This window comes from Cucurbita pepo, chromosome LG13, assembly GCF_002806865.2.
Source record: "Cucurbita pepo subsp. pepo cultivar mu-cu-16 chromosome LG13, ASM280686v2, whole genome shotgun sequence".
In the NCBI taxonomy this organism is placed as follows: domain Eukaryota; kingdom Viridiplantae; phylum Streptophyta; class Magnoliopsida; order Cucurbitales; family Cucurbitaceae; genus Cucurbita; species Cucurbita pepo.
In genome coordinates this window covers 9,336,927-9,354,089 of record NC_036650.1, presented here as the reverse complement: position 1 = coordinate 9,354,089, position 17,163 = coordinate 9,336,927, and the positions used below count along the sequence as shown (strand labels likewise).

Sequence of the window (17,163 nt, the reverse complement as noted above, 5' to 3'; positions counted from 1 at the left end):
CCCTAAACCCTAAACCCTAAACCCCAAACCCCAAAATAGGTAAATGGAATGGTTATAAAGCGAGATGTCTCCATTCCCAAATTCTCTGACCTTTTAGTGATATACTTACCATTTTCACCCTCTATTTAAAAGTCCTCTACCTCATGAAGATTTTTCTTCCATTGTTTAGTAGACCTTAAGGGTATGTTCCATGTGATCCCACCCTCCCTCCTACGCTCCTAATTGTGGGGATCTTTCAGGCTTCTAGTTGTTGAGCTCCTCAATCAAACAGGATACACGGGGAACTTAGCACCTAATCATTAAATAGGAAATAAACAATCTAAAATAGTTCATTAGACAGGAAATAAACAATCTAAAATACATTATATAACCACTTAGCACCGACAATAAGTTGAAACTAACCAACTTTGGTACCAACCGCCTAAACACGGTCTACTTCAGGTAAAATATGCACACATCAAAAACAAAACCAGGAAAAGAAAAATATTGTTATATTAGCAGGGGATGCACAGACGCTGGCTCAGGTACACAAGATGCCAGGTGAGAGCCATCAGAGTGAGCAGGTTTAACAAGGATGAATACGAATTCAGCTTCTTCAGCCTCTTATTCAACCCCACGATTCTGGACTTCACGGCCTCTCGTTCTACGACTTGTGTGGCTGTGCTGGTTGTGACTGCTGGGGGATTATCATTGGCGTCCCGAGGTTCAGCGGCTATGTCTTCAATTCCTTTTCCTTCTTCCTTCTCCACTTTTAATCTCTCAAACATTACCTGCACAGGAATAAATACACAATAACAGGGAACTAGTACAAAACTAAAAAAACTCAAGGTGGAGCAGCGGTCAGAAGATACCTTGGTGGCTTGGGGCTCCATGTAGAGAGAATTGGCAAAAATCATCAAAAGTGCAGCCACAAGTACATATCCTTGGACCACTTCAGCATTTTTCGGAATTGGGAACATCCATTTTGTGCGGCTGAATAGATGCCCGAATAGGGCCATCCCAATGCTGGAAGCCATGGCCCTAAAATACAGGGGATATATCTTGCTCTGTACCACTGCCAACTGCTGCCTTGGCAACGCACTCGCCAGCACATAGCTAGAGATGAAGGTAGTCCACACGCCCATTCCCAAAGCCATACCAAATCCCAACAGACTCAACACATCCATCGCCGCTTTCCACGACTCTAACGACCTCAAGTACCTAAAGGAATCATTTACTAGCTTTAATCCTCCATCAGGAATACCCATCAGATTCTCCTTGACCTTGTTTCCACCAGTTTTAATCTTCTCCGCAGTTTGTCTTGCTTCTCTCCCTTTCTCCATTGCACCCTCTTTCAAGTCACGTGCTTTGCCTTCCTTCAATACATCCTTTGCACCCTCTTTCAAGTCACGTGCTTTGCCTTCCTTCAATACATCCTTTGCACCCTCTTTCAAGTCACGTGCTTTCTCCAAAACCGTCTCTTTCGTTTTCTCCAGGAACTCGTCGGCATCCTCTCTGGCTTTCTCAACCGACTCCCTCAATCGATGCCCTTTCTCTGAGAACGACGTTCCCACGTGGTGAGATTTGTCTGAAACTGTCTCTTTGGCTTCATCGAAAGCACCAGCAACAGCCTCTCCAACGTCGTGGGCCTCCTGCGCCGTCTCCGAAACCATTACTTTAGCCTTCCCCACAGCACTGGCTATCTTATGCTTACATTTGCCCAAGGCATCGCAAATAAGATCTCTGGTGCGGTGCCTTTCGGAGTCTTCGTTGGGGATCCCAATATTTAAACTATCATGTAGTGGGTTGCTAGGGGAGGCATCTTTGGTGGGTTCGGAAGAGATGGAAACCTTAGTATTGTGTTGACCTTGGTCGCCATACTCGACCACAACCACTCGGTGACCTTCTTTAACAATAACATCCTGCTCGTGATCTTGCCGGGACGCCGGGGAAGGAGACCAGAGTCCCGCCGCAGTTAAAGAAGTAATGACGAGACACAAAGCGAATAGGTTGGGCATGATGATTTAGTTGAAGGTGTCGAAAAGAAGTAGCAGACATTTATTTATTAAGCAACCAGGAAGATAGTGCACAGCCAGAAGTGACACGTAGTACATATAGAAGGACAGATGTTTCGACAATGTATCTCAACGTGTGCAATTGAAGTAAGAACAAAACTTGGTTGCTTTGGTTTCTGCTGCCTGTCACGTGTCCCACTAATTTTATTTCTCTTACCTTTCCATAAAATGGAAGGGGAAAGAAAGCCATCTTCTCCCTCCTTTCAAGCTCTGTGGCTTATCGATTCTCTCCTCAGAATGGAAAATGGGCCAAAGAACTGACAGCCGTGGCTAAGGCAGAAGCATTTCCGGCGTGCCTAGACAGACTAACTAACCCAACTCTCGTCCGAGGCACAACGGCGAAGTACTTGCCATACAACATATTTTAAGAAGTAATGGAAGAAGGGAGAAGAAGAGATGTGGGCAGCGTGCATAGGACCCAAATCTGAAGACCAAAACTAGAGAAGATGAAGGAATGACAGTATTAATGGGTAAGGTGAATACTTTCTTAGACGTGGACATGCACCATTTTAAATATTATTAGGAAGAGAATTTCATTCTCCAGACCTCAATTTATGAACCATGATTTTTTGTTTAGTTCAAAACCGAAGCATGTTTCTATTTGGAAGGCTTTTACGGTTTCTTTAAATTTTGAAAGGACTTAACGCATGAATTTGATAGCCATTCCAGTGTAATATTATTTAAAAAGCCATGTCATCACATATGCAAATGTCAACCCAGTTGATCCTATTTGAGAAACACAACCACATTTTTACATTGTATCTCGGTTTTCACCTTAACTCCTACTTCGTTTATTCGCAAAATGTTTGAAGAACATGCACACAAGCTACTCATAATTGGTAATGCAAATGGGTTTTTTCATTCTCAACTTATATCCTTTGAAGTTTCTCTTCTCCAATGATCCATCTAGTCAACCAACTAGGATCTTCGGCAAAGTACTTGCACGATGAAGGTATGATGCCAAGATCTACACCAACTTCATCATACTCCTTCAAAGCCGCCTCCATGTCTTCATCTATAGAAGCATTATCCATAACATCAATCGCACCCATGCGTAAAAGATCAGCATAGTGCTTCTCCCTTTCAGGATCATTCTGGAAAGACATCATGGCAGGGCCCTGTAGATCAAAATTCCAAAGCATGTCAATTTCGCAATCACCCCATTTATCCACATTAAATCTAAGTTACTCAAATTAGATTTAAAGGATCAATCCAAATAGCCCAACTAAAAAAAAAAAAAAGAAAAGAAAAAAGGAGGCTCCAATCAACTCGTCCATTTAACCCAATTAAATCCAGATTATTTAACCAAGATAAAATCCAAAATAAGTTCTATTTGATGAAGAGTTATTGTATCTGAAAAAGCAGAGGGTTCTACCTCTGATTTGTGTTGGTTGGTTAATATTTTGCAATAGAACAGTATGGAATACCTTACAAACTCAAACAGTCAGAGCATACTTGATATATTATCAAAGTGTTTCTTAGCAAATAAATCACTTGGAGAGGGAAATCATTGCGCTCAGAGAGTTTCATTAGCAAGTTTGCTAGGAAGACAATTGTCAAAAAGAGGACAACTTCTGCCTTTTTTTGTTAAATATATTTGTCATACTTCAATAAATAGCATCTCTCACGATTATGCAACTATAAAATGAGAAAAAAATAATGAAAGAAAAAAAAAGAAGATTAAGAACAAATTTCAAACGGCATATCATGGTAGCCAAATGAATACATGTCAAACTATAACTGCTCATTTGAATATAAATGCAACAAGCCTGAGTACGGAATCCGATTACCTCACATAACTCAGAATAGTGTGTATATATTTCACTGCTTTCATCTTGATCACCAAGTAGAGTACCCCCATACCAACCATTGGCTTCTTCAATTGATGTCATTGCAAGGTACCTTGACATCACCAAGTAATAACAATATAATTATAACCTGAAAGCACTTTTAAATAAATATTTAACAACCACATAGGGATAGAGAAGATTTCTGACTTGAAGATTGTACCTGCCATTGATTAGAGAGAGAATTATTGTACTATGCACAGAAGTTCAACCTTAAATAATAGGTGACGAGAATACATTGGATGGTTAACAAACAGAAATTAAATTGTTTTATTCCTCTTTTTATATGATAAAGAAATAAAACTATTTTCCAGATCCATGAACTACACCTATCAACTTCATTGGGTGCCGTAGGAATTGGAAGTAAACAAGTGGAAAGCGATGCTGGCGGTAATTGATCCACATGCCATGGCAGCCTCCGGTAAGATACTGCATATAGCCACTTTCTGAACATACCTTTAAAAGCAAAATTACTCTTTGGTGCACCAGGCGAAAGATTTCTATAATTATAATTTTTTTAAGTGACAGGTACCAATATAGGAAGTCCTCTGGCCTATTGGTGAACCTCTATACTTCCTTAAGGGACCAGAGGCTCGGGCATTTGGAACCTAAAGCAAAATAATTAGGCACATTTTCCCTAAATTTTATTAGATTTCGATCATTTAATCAAAACTAGATTTTCATCCGATCTCAAGATATCACAGATAGTTCAATATATGAGGAGAGAGGCCTATAATTTGTTTGCATTGAAGCACACAAATTAACAGAGATATGTTTGACAGGAGTAGGAAAAAAATATTATAGAGTAAAATATTAGTAGTCATAGAAGATTTACCTTTGGAAGATTTCCTCATCATTGAAATTGTCACTAGAAGAAAGCTTGTTTAAATCACAGAACCCGTCAATTTTTATGTTATCCTCAGTTGTACAGACTGCAGCTTCATGTGAAACACCTTTGGAACCAGGGCTACTTTCTTCATACCTCCTCTGACCAAACAGCCAATTTGGGCTTCTGAGTTGAATTTCACTGCATAAAAGTCAGTTTAATTCACTGCCGCTTTGATAACTGTTCCAAGAATTTACTAAGTTTAACTAGCCCGTATGCAATGCTATCTCATAATTTAATAGACAAAGATCTGAATTGATAAATGATACCAACACAAAGGTACAATATATTAAAGTTCTTTAAATGTGCCACTTCTCCTTATCTAGCACCTCAATGAACAAGAGAGATTAAAGAGACCATTCAAGATTAATGAGAAAATTACGCTGCATCGGGTGCCATGCTGGAATTTCCTGTACTACCTCCAGGTTTCTGATCAGGCTCACACCAAATCCTTACATTCTTTATTGAACCACAGGTACGTTCAATCAATTTATTAAATGATGTCAACTTCATCCTAGAAAAATCTTCTCTGCATGCTGGTATAGGTTCAAGCGTTATTGCTGTTCCCACAATAGAATTGGAGGCAGCTTCCAAACTGCAAAGTAAGAATTAGGAAGGAACTACATAAGACTGGCAACAATTATAAGCTATTAAGTTTACAAAACTTGGTGGATGGAAAATATGAATGAATTCCTTGCAATTATTCAATAATTTGTCAGCTGTAACTGTAACACGAAAAGCAGAAACAAACACAAAAAATGTATTCTACGGAAATGCCCAAGCCCACTTTTGGCATAGTCATGATTGATGTAATTTCTATACGAATTTCATGGAGAGAAATTGTACCAATCAAATTTCTTGCAGCTCATTATATGGTAACTCAAAAGCTGTTTCGATCCAAGGTCAATCCCTTTATACCAAAATAACAGTCAGAATATAAGATCTGTAACACTAACTAATAACAGAATGCTATAAACCTAATAGCCGATACATCTTATCTAGACTGAAACGCAAAAATACTATGTGCATAGCATGTTGTACACATATCAATGATTCCGTGGAACTGCATGAATAAGTGTTTAGACAAGGACCACAAGGTGCCAATACAATTGAAAGCTGCATAACATTATGCCTAGGATGTATAGTCAAGACTGCTAACACTATACCTCTTATCGGGAAAAAGATCATCTCCAAGCCCTGATACATGAAGGTAATAATCAGAATCCAGTTCCCACAAAGCAGGTTTGCCTTCTTGTGGTTGAAAGTAACCTAAAAATCTGGCAATACATGTGTAAGAAGTTAAGAAAAAGAAAAGTGAAAACAAAACTTAGTGAAAGAATAAACTTGAGAAAAGAGTATGAAAAATTCAGAAAGTATGTCCTGTCTGAAAGTGAAGTGTATTCATAGATAAGACCCCATGAACATACAAATTTATCGCATCTTGTTTTTCACCATCAGTGCAAGTATTGCGATAATAGCGTTTGATAGATTTGATAAACTCTCTAGATTGGGTGGTAGCTTTCCATTTTCCCTGCCTTTCTGGAAACACCTAATTTGTGGACAAGAATTTGTTAACAAGGATCTAGAGTTGTGTCAAATATCAATATATTTATATGAACTTAGATCTATGCACGTATAAGTACAGTGTTGTGAGCAGCGGAGCCACCATATTGTTGAGCAAGTGCATCCCCCATGCTCTGATACATATCCATAAGAGCTGCAGCAATGCTACTATCAGGATCCACTTTAGGCATATTTGTCAAACCCATTGCATGGAGTTGGCGGCCTAAAGCTGCAAGACCATAAGCATATTGTGCAACATTTGTTCGATCTAAACAATCAATGCAGTTTGTACGTAGAACTCCACTCTGCAAGCGTGATGCTTCACTACTATGGCTGTTTATTTTATCATACTGATTAGATGCAGCCTCTCTCTCTCGACTAATAACAGGGCTTATCGTTTCAGTATTGCTCCCAATTTTAGCAAGATCCCCTGAACTAGCCCTCAAATCTCCAAGGGCACCATCCCTGTTAAAGAACATGTATACACACATACCTATCTAAGATTCTTGAGCACAAACGAACTTCAAATGACCAAAAAAAAAAAAAAAACAAAAGAGGAAAAACCCTCTCCCATGGGATGAAAAGTTTACTTTCCTTTTCAAAGGAAGGAAACTGCAGATGAACAAAAGTTCGTACAGCATACCTTGAAGTGTTTGTTCCACTAACTTGATTTGATTTTTTCTTCACAACACTGGGCTTACCACTGTAGTAGAAACCAGTCAAGTCAAGTGCTTCACTTGCCACAGCACCCAAGACAGCCAACACATTTGCAGCCTTGCTATGATCAGGAAAGAAATCAAAGCATTAAATCAAAACGAAAAAATGCATACAGATAAATCAAACTGTATTATAAAGTTCTTTATATTTAGAACAAACAAACCACCTCTTAGCAAATTTATGGAAGTCCCAGTGGATAAATTGAAGATGATTTTCTTCCGGAAGAATTTGATTCAAATAGCCAACTGCACTTGCAAATTCACGCCTCAGCATCATTTCTCTAGGCCTTTTCTCAACAGTCTGCATTTAGCAAGTATCAGGGGAACAAATAAACCAGAAACAAACGCAAATCCAAGAAGATGACAATTATAACTATCCTCTAAAACCTTCCCGACACCAAATTAAGTCTCACTCCCACCAAAAAGAAGTGAAAAGAACAGACAGACCTGAATACAATGTTAAAATAAAATATATCAGACTAGACACATTGAAGGTCATAGTTAAATCTAAAACGTCATGTTCCCCACCTTAGATTTCTACTTTCCAGCACTAATAAAAAAGTTCACGATCTTGCTCCACGACCTTCTAGATTTTTGTTTGTTGTGATTTGTTCCAATTGTCTAGACATTACTCCAAGGATTTATTGCATTCCTCCTACACTGTCTTGTAAGTTGTTCAAGGATTGTACAACCAAGAACAAGCGTACGTTGTAGTTTTGGGGAGAAGATTTAGGTGGTGTTTTGGGTGTTTTTATCAACGCCCCCGCTGGATTAGGCATAACCTTTTTCCATCCATTTTGGTCCCAGAGAATTCGGATGCTGATACCACATTTTGCAGTAAACCAAATGAAAAACTTCACTATTATTTCCTAATGTTCTAAAGAAGGGGGAACTCACATTTTTATACTAGAGAAATAGGCCGGATGTTCCCAATAAGCCCACGATAAATATTAAAGCTTAACAAGAAACTAAAAGGTTCTTGTTTCTCTGTAGGTATAGGTTCTTTTGGGGCTATTATTTTGGCCCATTTCTCTTGGCTGGCTTTTAGTTTTTTTCTTTTTCTCCTTCTGAACATAATTTCATCGAACATTTTGTATTTTTATCTATCAATGAAANTCATTCCTCCCAATGCATGCATGCACGTGCACATAGAACAACTCATACTCAAATTTTACAACATGAATGAAAGAAGATGGGCTAACAAAAAAGGAAGCCAGATCCAACATGGGTTAGCCCCATTATATATATTCTTTTTCTCACACTGATTTTGTGGTCATTTAACTTCTCATACCATTAAATCCTGAATTTGTCCAGGCCACTTGCCCCCTCTAATAACAAGATATATCATGATTTGTGCCTTTCTGATCAAAATTAAAAATCTTAGTACGTACCTTAATTAAATTGAGAACAATAATTGGATTCCCATATCTCATTGCAAGGTCTTCGAAATGCAATTTTGTAGCTTGATATGTAGGATCATATCGCTGTACTGAAAAGTCAAAAGCAATAAACATAAGAAAAATATCCTTTTGTGGTTGTAATGCTTCTTGTTGAGATTGTTCTTATTGTTCTTTTTCCACCTCTTCCCCTTCCCATCTCTTCCTTGGGAGTTTGTTGCCTGAACATTTCCTTTTAATTGATAATTTGAAAATTTTTTCTAGTTCATAAAAAAAAAGAAAAAAAAAAAAAAGGATAAACACAAGGAAAAATCACAAGGTTTCAGCATTTTTATTTTTATTTTTCCTGTTTTCATCAGTACAATTATTGTTTCCTGTCAAAAGATTACAATCCCTAATCCAAACAATCATTTACTCAATCTCCCTACAATTTCCATTTTCAGAATGCCTCATACTGCATCCCGTACCCTTTTTTCCCTCACTAGAGAAGGGCAATATATCACGTTGCCAATGCATTCTAGTACAGTCAAATCACCACTGGGCAAGAAATCATGGCGTCTAAATATAAATATAAGTTTGAAATGGAGAATGCTGGCCTGACTATAAATTTGATGGGCCCTGGGAGACAGGCCTCCAAACCTGGGTAGGGGCGCAGGTTTGACATCTTAAACTTGGGTTCATGTCTAAGCCTTTTAAGCGCTGGGTTGAAGATGCCTTGGTTTAGGAAACCTACATTTAGGGTGCTGATTCAGCAATCTTGAGCTATGGTTTAGGAAAACTATGTAGAGGTTCTAGTTATGGAAATCTAGGTTTAAGAAGCCTGTATTCAGGAAAATTATACTGATAGTGCATGTTTTGGAAGCCTAGGAATGTATAGTATAGTGTGGAACTTCTTTTTTGGTACCCATGAATATCCAGGCCAACTTTTGCACATCACGAAAATGGCTTAATCCTACTATATTTGGTTGTCAAGAAAACTCAGAATATTAAATCATCCTAATAATGTAAGACTGAATCTTGAACCAATCTTCATTTGAATAATACCTCATTTACAACCTTGGGAAATTAACACAAAAGAGTTAGGTGGTGGGGTCAGCAATTGGAAAAGGTTGCAGCATCAACCTTAGTTTGGTTTATGGGCTGGATTTGCATGAAGAGGCGTAGTTTTGAATGAGAAGTATGCAAGTGGATTTTAGGCCAGGTTGTTCTATATGTTAAACCCTGAACAATTTTGGGCCAGGTTGTTCCATATGTTAAACCCTGAACCCAACCCGTCTTGGTGTGATTCTATCCATAAGAATGGGGTTGGGGTATGTGTATGCAATAAAAAAAATGTTACCCAATTTTGGGATTGTCTTGTACATGCACTGATTTCAAGCAAGTGTTATCCGATAGTGTTTGAACGGCAGGGTAATGTGAGAATACTGGAAAAAGGATATATTGGTAAGATTAGTATGATAGTAGTATGGACATGTGGATAATTAACTAGTGGTGTCTTGGTTATAAATAAGAGGAGGTGAGCACCTTAGAAGGAGATCATTTTGGTTGGAGTGTCCATTGTGAGACTTGAGAGAGAGATAGCTCTCTCAAAAGGCTATTGATACTGCAGTTTCTCTATTGATATTGCAACATAGTTATCTTTTTATTTTGTGTTGTGTTCTTGTGTTTGAGTACATAACAAGACCACACTTGCAGATGAAATTTGTTTCTTTAAGAAAGAACAAAACAACTGCAATTCCAGTTTAGGAATTTAACCAAATATATGAGTAAAATCATGATAATGATAATGATAATGATATTCTTACAGATAATATCTGGCTTGGGGCTAAATTTAGAGGCTTCTTGAGACCAAAAAAGAGGAATAGAACCGCGCATCTGCACAACAGAACTCATTTTTCCTCGGCATGAACCAGCTTCTTCATCAAGGACAATCTGCTCTGTTTCAACATCATTTGCAACCCGTCCTCGATCATTCACTCCTCTTTTTAAGTAACTGTAATTTGTGAAAATGATCACGACCGATACAGAATTATTTCTAATACTGCCAATCATAATAAGAAAAGGCCAACAAAAAGAAGATTATCCTAAATGTTGCTTTTATTCATTCTTCCAAATTTGTTTGTCACATTTTTTATTTCACTCTTGTCTGTGTTCTTTTCACTCTTCCAAGAGTTCGTGTTCTTGAGCATTTTTGCTTCCTTTCATTAATCAACGAAAATTAGTATTTTTTTCAGAAAGATAATAAATATTGGCATATTGTTTCTTTTTTAAAAGGGAAACAAATTCTTTCATAAATAAGGAAAAATAAAAACAAAAAAAGAAAGAAATAGCAACCTATGAAAATTAGGCATACAAAAGGCAGAACAAAAATAAGGCACAAAGAAAATGTAACAAATAGCAAAGAAAACAGCACACTAACAGAACCGCCCAATTGTTACTAATGTCCTCAAAGAATAATCTGCATAAGCCTTTAAAAGAGAGCACCAGAGAGAAGCTAAAATGATCCGATCCACAAAGGAATTTATCTTCGAATAACCTTTGATTTCTTTCCAACCAAATATCAGAGAGGATGGTCTTACAAGCATTTAACTAAAAAAGCTTCAGAATCCACATTCCTTTCCAAATTTCTAAAGCTGGTAGTCAATAATAAGCTTCTACAACTAACTAAAAGTCTCTCCAAACGTAGAAGCAATATCCAAATGTAGAACTAGAGTCAACTAATTATCTAGCCCAACTAGTATTGTACAGAGTTTTACCAGTCTGATTGATGATCTTTTTAACAATAACCCATAACTTGGAGTGTTTCTTAAGTATCTTAAAATCCTATTTTCAACCCCAGAATGATGCTCATTTGGACTGTTTGAATACTGGCTACAATGCTAACTAAGTATGCATCTTTGGTCTGGCATGTGATATGTAGATTAACTTTTTCATAAGTCTTTGATACATGCCCTTGTCAAGTAGAGTAGCCTCTTCACTTTGGCATTTCTCCCTCTGAGTCAAAATATTATGTTTCTGAACCCTTTCTTTCAAATTAAGAGTGTATGTTCTGGACTAAATTTAGATTCATAAGTGTTCCACACCTGAACCCAGGATTTCTCATCTCGTTTAGCAAGGCTAAAATGTATTTTCATTGATAATGACAACACTATCCTTGAATCTTTTTTAACAAGAAACGACATCTTTCGCTGATAAATTCAAAAAAAGACTAACGCTCAAACGATTCAAACTCTACAAAGAAGTGAATAAGGAAAGGACAAAAGAAAGTAATAAAAGATGTAAGAGGATTACAACGGAAAAATTAAGGCATTTCAGATAAGACATATATCATATAAAGAGAAACCAGCAAAAGATTTGGGAAGAGAGCACCATGATGAAGCCTTGAGTCAAGCTGGAAGAAACCAAACTTTTCAAGAGACACAATCCTAATCTAAACAGTCAATTTGAGGTTAGGAATCAAAGACTTCGGATTCAAAAATTGTGTGTCCAGCATAAATCATCAACAAGGGAAGAACTACAATCGAATCCCAACAATCCAGGCCTTCGCAGAGAAAAAGAAATCAAAACCACCACCATGCTTATCCATTCTGAGAAAAAGCCTTCACAAACTTCAGATCAAAGGCTAAACCAAAAGGATGACTTTAATCAAGCCAAAAGCAGGACAAAACCAAGCTAGAACAATTTGGATCTCCCCAAACAACTGAAAAGCACATAAGATGGATTCCTCTTCCTCAAAATAAACATAAACAAGAGAAAAAATCGTCACAATAAAGCTTCTAACTCCACTCAAATTCTCAAACAAATGAAATGAAGACACCATACCAATCAACTACACCACCAACGCCAAAAAGATGGAGGCACTGACAGAAGAAGCTAAAGCAAATCTCCAAAATCGACCCTAACAAAATAGAACTCAATCTACATAACTTGTTCTTTTGGATCACTCCAATCTTGTATTCCAGGAGATTTTCAACATTGGAATATAAAAAAACAACAAAAATAATTAAGGTTTTTTGTCTACACCTCGGGGAAAAAAATGGGAATCTCTTTAAACTGCAGACTACCTGCCTTGATTAGAGCGGAAAACTTTTACAGTACCAGAATGCCTCTACTTGATGGTTGAATTTTATCTGAAATTGTAGAAATAGAGCAGTCATACTTGATAAGTGTGTCTGGAAAGAGTTTTTAAGTCATCTAAAACAGAATCTTCAACTATATCTTCTTCACAAAGGCAGCTATGATGCTGAAAGTCAAGTTCCACACTACTTACACTAACATCAGACTCACAATTTGAGACCTCAATAGAGGGAGAAGAGTCATGTTGTGTGGTGAGTTTGTTTTCAAATATATCAAACACTTATCGTGTACCACTGGGCCCAATATTACAGCAATTCCCAATTAGGGTCTGTGATGAATCCTTTGGAAGATCTTCATTCTTTGAGTTGACTGTATGAACCAGTAAATTTGCACAAGCTTCCTCATTGATATCGCCAATGAGTAGGGACGCATTTGGATCTTGAGAATCCAAAGGAACAGTCTTTTTTCCGGATGTAAAATTTTGTACAGGGTTCACAAGACGATATTTTCCTTCTTTGATACTATATTTAAGAAGGGAAGGGCAAAAGAAAAGACTTTGAATTACAACTAACGAATCCATGGGATGAAGGCAATTCATTTAACCTCTATGATTCCCTTAAAAGTGCTTCATTGTACAAAATATTTGCATTATTCATATCAAATTTTGATTCAATAACAAATTCCTTCTCTATTATAGAAGTTCCAGTGTCAACAATCACACTGAGAGATCATTTTCAACCTCCAAACAATGATTCCTTTGGAACAGTTCTATTTTCCTCCGCCAACAAATCAGGTTCCTCCGTCTCTTGCTGGGTCGCAGCATCGCCTCAACTTCCTTTGATGATTCTTTAAACACTTTAATAGACAATATCATAAATTGCAGACTTAAAGAAAATATCGTCCTTTTCTCTCATCATTTGGGACAAGGACACCCTCATCATTCATAACCTGGTTAGTGAAATCACTTAGTGACAATTCACCTTGGATAATGTTAGTAGGATCCAAAGGAGAAATATCCTCATAACCAAACAAATATTACAATGTTTCTTGCTGGACTATGTTCAATAAGCAAATGAAACTCGCAAAAAAGTTTCCGCTTACCACTCAACACAAGAACCCAGGGTAAAACTTTTTTATCCAATAGAATCAATACTTTAACCACTAAAAATGTCCTTGTATCTTGCCACTTCTATTCCTAGAAAGTATCTCAAACTTCCCGAGTTCTTGATTTTGAAATCAGTTGCTAGCAACCTTTTCAAATGGAAGATCTCCCTTAAATAATATCCTTTAATGATAATATTTATTTAGCCCATTTTATTTGGTTGGTTTTTTGTTTTTTTACCTCTTTTAGGAGGTTTTTTTCTCAAACGTTTTGTATCTTTCCATCTATCAATGAGAAACATCTTNCAAAAAAAAAAAAAAAAAAAAAAAAAAATTAGTGTCTTTCTCAAGTTATTTTGTAACTACACCAGCTATACCCTCGATTTAGATTGGAGTGCTTTTGTTTAACCCTCCCATTATCTTTTGTGAATAAGGGACTCCTGTACCTTAGTCCTTTAGGTTGTTGGCTGGGGCCATACTTTGGCCGGTTGTTGTTTTCAATTGTTATCTCTTTGTTGGGAATGTATATGTATGTATATATATATATATATAAATGAGAAGTTCAAGCAAAACTATACCGTGTTCCTGCAAAATGTCGAGAACGCCTGGAAATCAAAGTGACAGTGAAGTCTCTTCCAAATATTGATAGCCTAACCTGCACATATTTATATTAGGATTTGTTTTAGGAAATATGAGCATTCTAACAAACGAACTGTACTAGATGCAAGAACATAGCGCAACCACAATTACAATACAATACAATGAAAGCCCATCCAAAAGACATTAAACTTTGCAAAAGAAACGAAATGCGCACACACATAGCGCAACCAGAATTACAATACAATACAATGAAAGCCCATCCAAAAGACATTAAACTTTACAAAAGAAAAAAAAAACCCAAACCATATGACAATAGATGAACCTACAAAACCATAAGATTTCTTCCTACCCAAGCCAAAGCTCATTAATAGAATTGCTTCTCTCCTTGCAAGGAATAACATAAGCCAGGATTATTTTACAAGTCTTTTTAATAGAAACGAAACTTTCCATTGATGTAATGAAAAGAAACTAATGCACAAAAGATGCAAACTCCACAATGGAGTGAAAAGAAAAGAAAAAAGTGTATAAATAAGTAAATAATAAAGCTACAGAGGGGCAATAAAAGCATTTAATTAAGACATATATCCTGCAAAGGGAAACTAGGAAAGTTCTAGGAGAGTGAACACCATGTAGAAGCCTTAAGCCGAGATGATTCAGAAGTCTACCTAGTTGAGGCTAAACTTCCATAAATCTCATCAAATCTAGTACTAATGATCTCGCTTGTACATGCAATGTTCTAATTAGGTCGTACAGTTGCATCCTTGAGTTCTAAAAAAACTTTCTAAACATGCTACAACTTGATAACTTTGATGGTGGAGACAACCAATCTGATGTAGCAACTAATAAAAAGATAGTAATGAAAATTCAAGCAACTGATATGTAGCTAATATGATAGACTAGCAACTAATATAATCTCAAGTTAACAACAAGCAAACAATAAACCATTCATCAAATTAACAAAATAGAAAACTGATGCTACCCCAACAAATAGCAGAAAAATGTGAGCGAGAGGGACAATATATTGTTAGGTCTCCAAACTAACTACATTAAAGATAATGAAAATGCACAACATGAAAAAGAGGTAAGAGAAAGGACTTATATTGCATACCTGCTTGAAATGTCCATGAACTAATGCTATGGTCCATGCAGTATTATTGCATCGTGATCGAATTGCTCGAGTCAAATAAGCATTCCAGACAAAAATGTTGTCGTATGGCATTCCTTCTGCAGCAGTTGACATGGCATTCTTTTGCAAACTTTGCATAATTGGATACGTATAGCTATAGAAAAAATCTTTGGTCAAATCGACACTGGATAAGAGTTTTTTATACCTGCAACAAACATAGCAACAAATGCTATTAATTTGTGTCGTATATGGTTCCAAATGTTAAACCAATAAGCTGGTAAAGAACAGTTGTACAAAAATGGAAAAGAAGCTTTTGACATGCAACCTCTTTCAACAGTTTCACATTCTGGAAGATAAAGAAAAGGTTACATGCTAAGCATGAGACAGTATGAGACAAGTACCATAAGAGCAGCTTAGACTTACCTCAGCTCAGTTTTAGAGTGTGCTACATCTGTCTGAACTGAGACGTGTGGAATTGTAATCAATTGGGTTTCATCTATGCCATATATTGCATGACCGCATATACATCCAATTTGCCGACGCTTGGTAACCAAAATCAAGTAATACGACTCCAAACATTTAATGCAACCTACAAGCATAAAACATGTCACAGAAAACGCGAAAAGATTCAAGGAAGAATAGGCACATAAAAGCAGAACCAAGATCAACCTGCAATACCAAAAGCCTTTGTAACCGGGTTTAAACCCCCCGTAGCACGATTCCCTTCAGCAATTCGCTGACGGAGGTTCCTGATTTCTTGCAGCGAATATACCACCGGGTCCTCACTGATGTTGAGTTCTGATGGTTCCGACCGATCTATCTTCAACACTCGGAAGAATCTCTTGTAGCGATCGCTCCCAATCAGATAATATCTCTGCTTAGGAGAAATCAAAGCAATAAAATAAAATAAAATTAAATCCGCTGAACATTCGGCTTCTCTTGCTCAATAGAATTATTGTTTTAACTCGCTCAATAGAATTATTTAAAGGTCGGGGGTTATGATAAATGCAGAAAAACAACCTTAAAATTCGAAGATTAATCGTTTTGACACACTTCCCAGGAAACCAATTTTATTTTGAACTAGTTTTCTCAGGGCGGGCAGGGAATTGGAGAAAGAGGTACATAGTTGTGACAAAAAGACCCGTAAACGAATCACATCTGTGCTTTCTAATGACAGAAAATAGTAAAGAAAAAGGCAGAATGAAAGTGAAGAGGTTACCGCTCTGGTTTCGTAAAGTCTGAATTTCTCGAGGGAATATGAATTGTGATCAACATCGGGGTCATTGGAGGGGTGAATTTTGGCATAGGGTGGCGGAGGCGGATTGGGACCTTCAGACTTACCCATATTTCTTGAGGATGGCGAGGAGGATGGGTTCAGAAATTGATCCTCATCACCGTTGCTCTTCTTCCTCGAGGATTCACAGACCACGAATGTTGCCTCCGGGCAGTGCAAGAGTATTGAGATTTTTTTTTATGTTTTCTACTTTCTTTTGTAATTTTCGTGAAGGAAAAAAAAATATATTTCTAGGTTTTTTACAAATATTTATCTTTTCCATGTAATTATAAAGAATTACATGATAATATTTATAAAGAATTAGATGGTAATTTTTCTTTCAACTTTAACAAAATAAATTTATTTTAATTTTAATTGGGTTGATTTTAAATGAAATTAGTTAGTTTTAAGTTTTAATTGATATACGCCTCAAAGTTTAGGGGTAAAAAATATATTTTGATTCCAGTTTGAGTCTATTTGATTCAATAATATTTTATCATTTTCTTCTAACAACTTTCCTTAT

The 17,163-nt window shown here is 36.8% G+C and overlaps 2 protein-coding genes across 4 annotated transcripts; both read right to left on the bottom strand.

Moving 5' to 3' along the window:
• Nucleotides 1-311: 311 nt before the first annotated feature.
• LOC111808367 lies at nt 312-2,037 on the bottom strand. Of its 3 annotated transcripts, none has more exons than XM_023694300.1 (3): nt 1,400-2,037; nt 852-1,351; nt 312-770 (listed from the first exon to the last, which is right to left on the bottom strand). In XM_023694300.1, exons 1-3 carry the CDS (start codon nt 1,995-1,997, stop codon nt 495-497), a joined length of 1,374 nt encoding a protein of 457 aa, XP_023550068.1. In that variant the 5' UTR covers nt 1,998-2,037; the 3' UTR covers nt 312-494. The 3 variants fall into 3 exon arrangements, with proteins under 3 accessions (XP_023550068.1, XP_023550066.1, XP_023550065.1); XM_023694298.1 differs by having other exon boundaries at nt 852-1,375; nt 1,424-2,037; XM_023694297.1 differs by having other exon boundaries at nt 852-2,037.
• A 665-nt stretch (nt 2,038-2,702) lies between these two features.
• LOC111808366 (phosphoinositide phosphatase SAC1) lies at nt 2,703-16,873 on the bottom strand. Its single transcript, XM_023694296.1, has 16 exons — nt 16,587-16,873; nt 16,037-16,241; nt 15,791-15,956; nt 15,350-15,572; nt 14,220-14,296; nt 10,269-10,456; nt 8,458-8,555; nt 7,234-7,367; nt 6,994-7,128; nt 6,431-6,815; nt 6,215-6,336; nt 5,954-6,064; nt 5,170-5,382; nt 4,737-4,928; nt 3,845-3,956; nt 2,703-3,172 (listed from the first exon to the last, which is right to left on the bottom strand). Exons 1-16 carry the CDS (start codon nt 16,710-16,712, stop codon nt 2,924-2,926), a joined length of 2,736 nt encoding a protein of 911 aa, XP_023550064.1. The 5' UTR covers nt 16,713-16,873; the 3' UTR covers nt 2,703-2,923.
• Nucleotides 16,874-17,163: the final 290 nt, after the last annotated feature.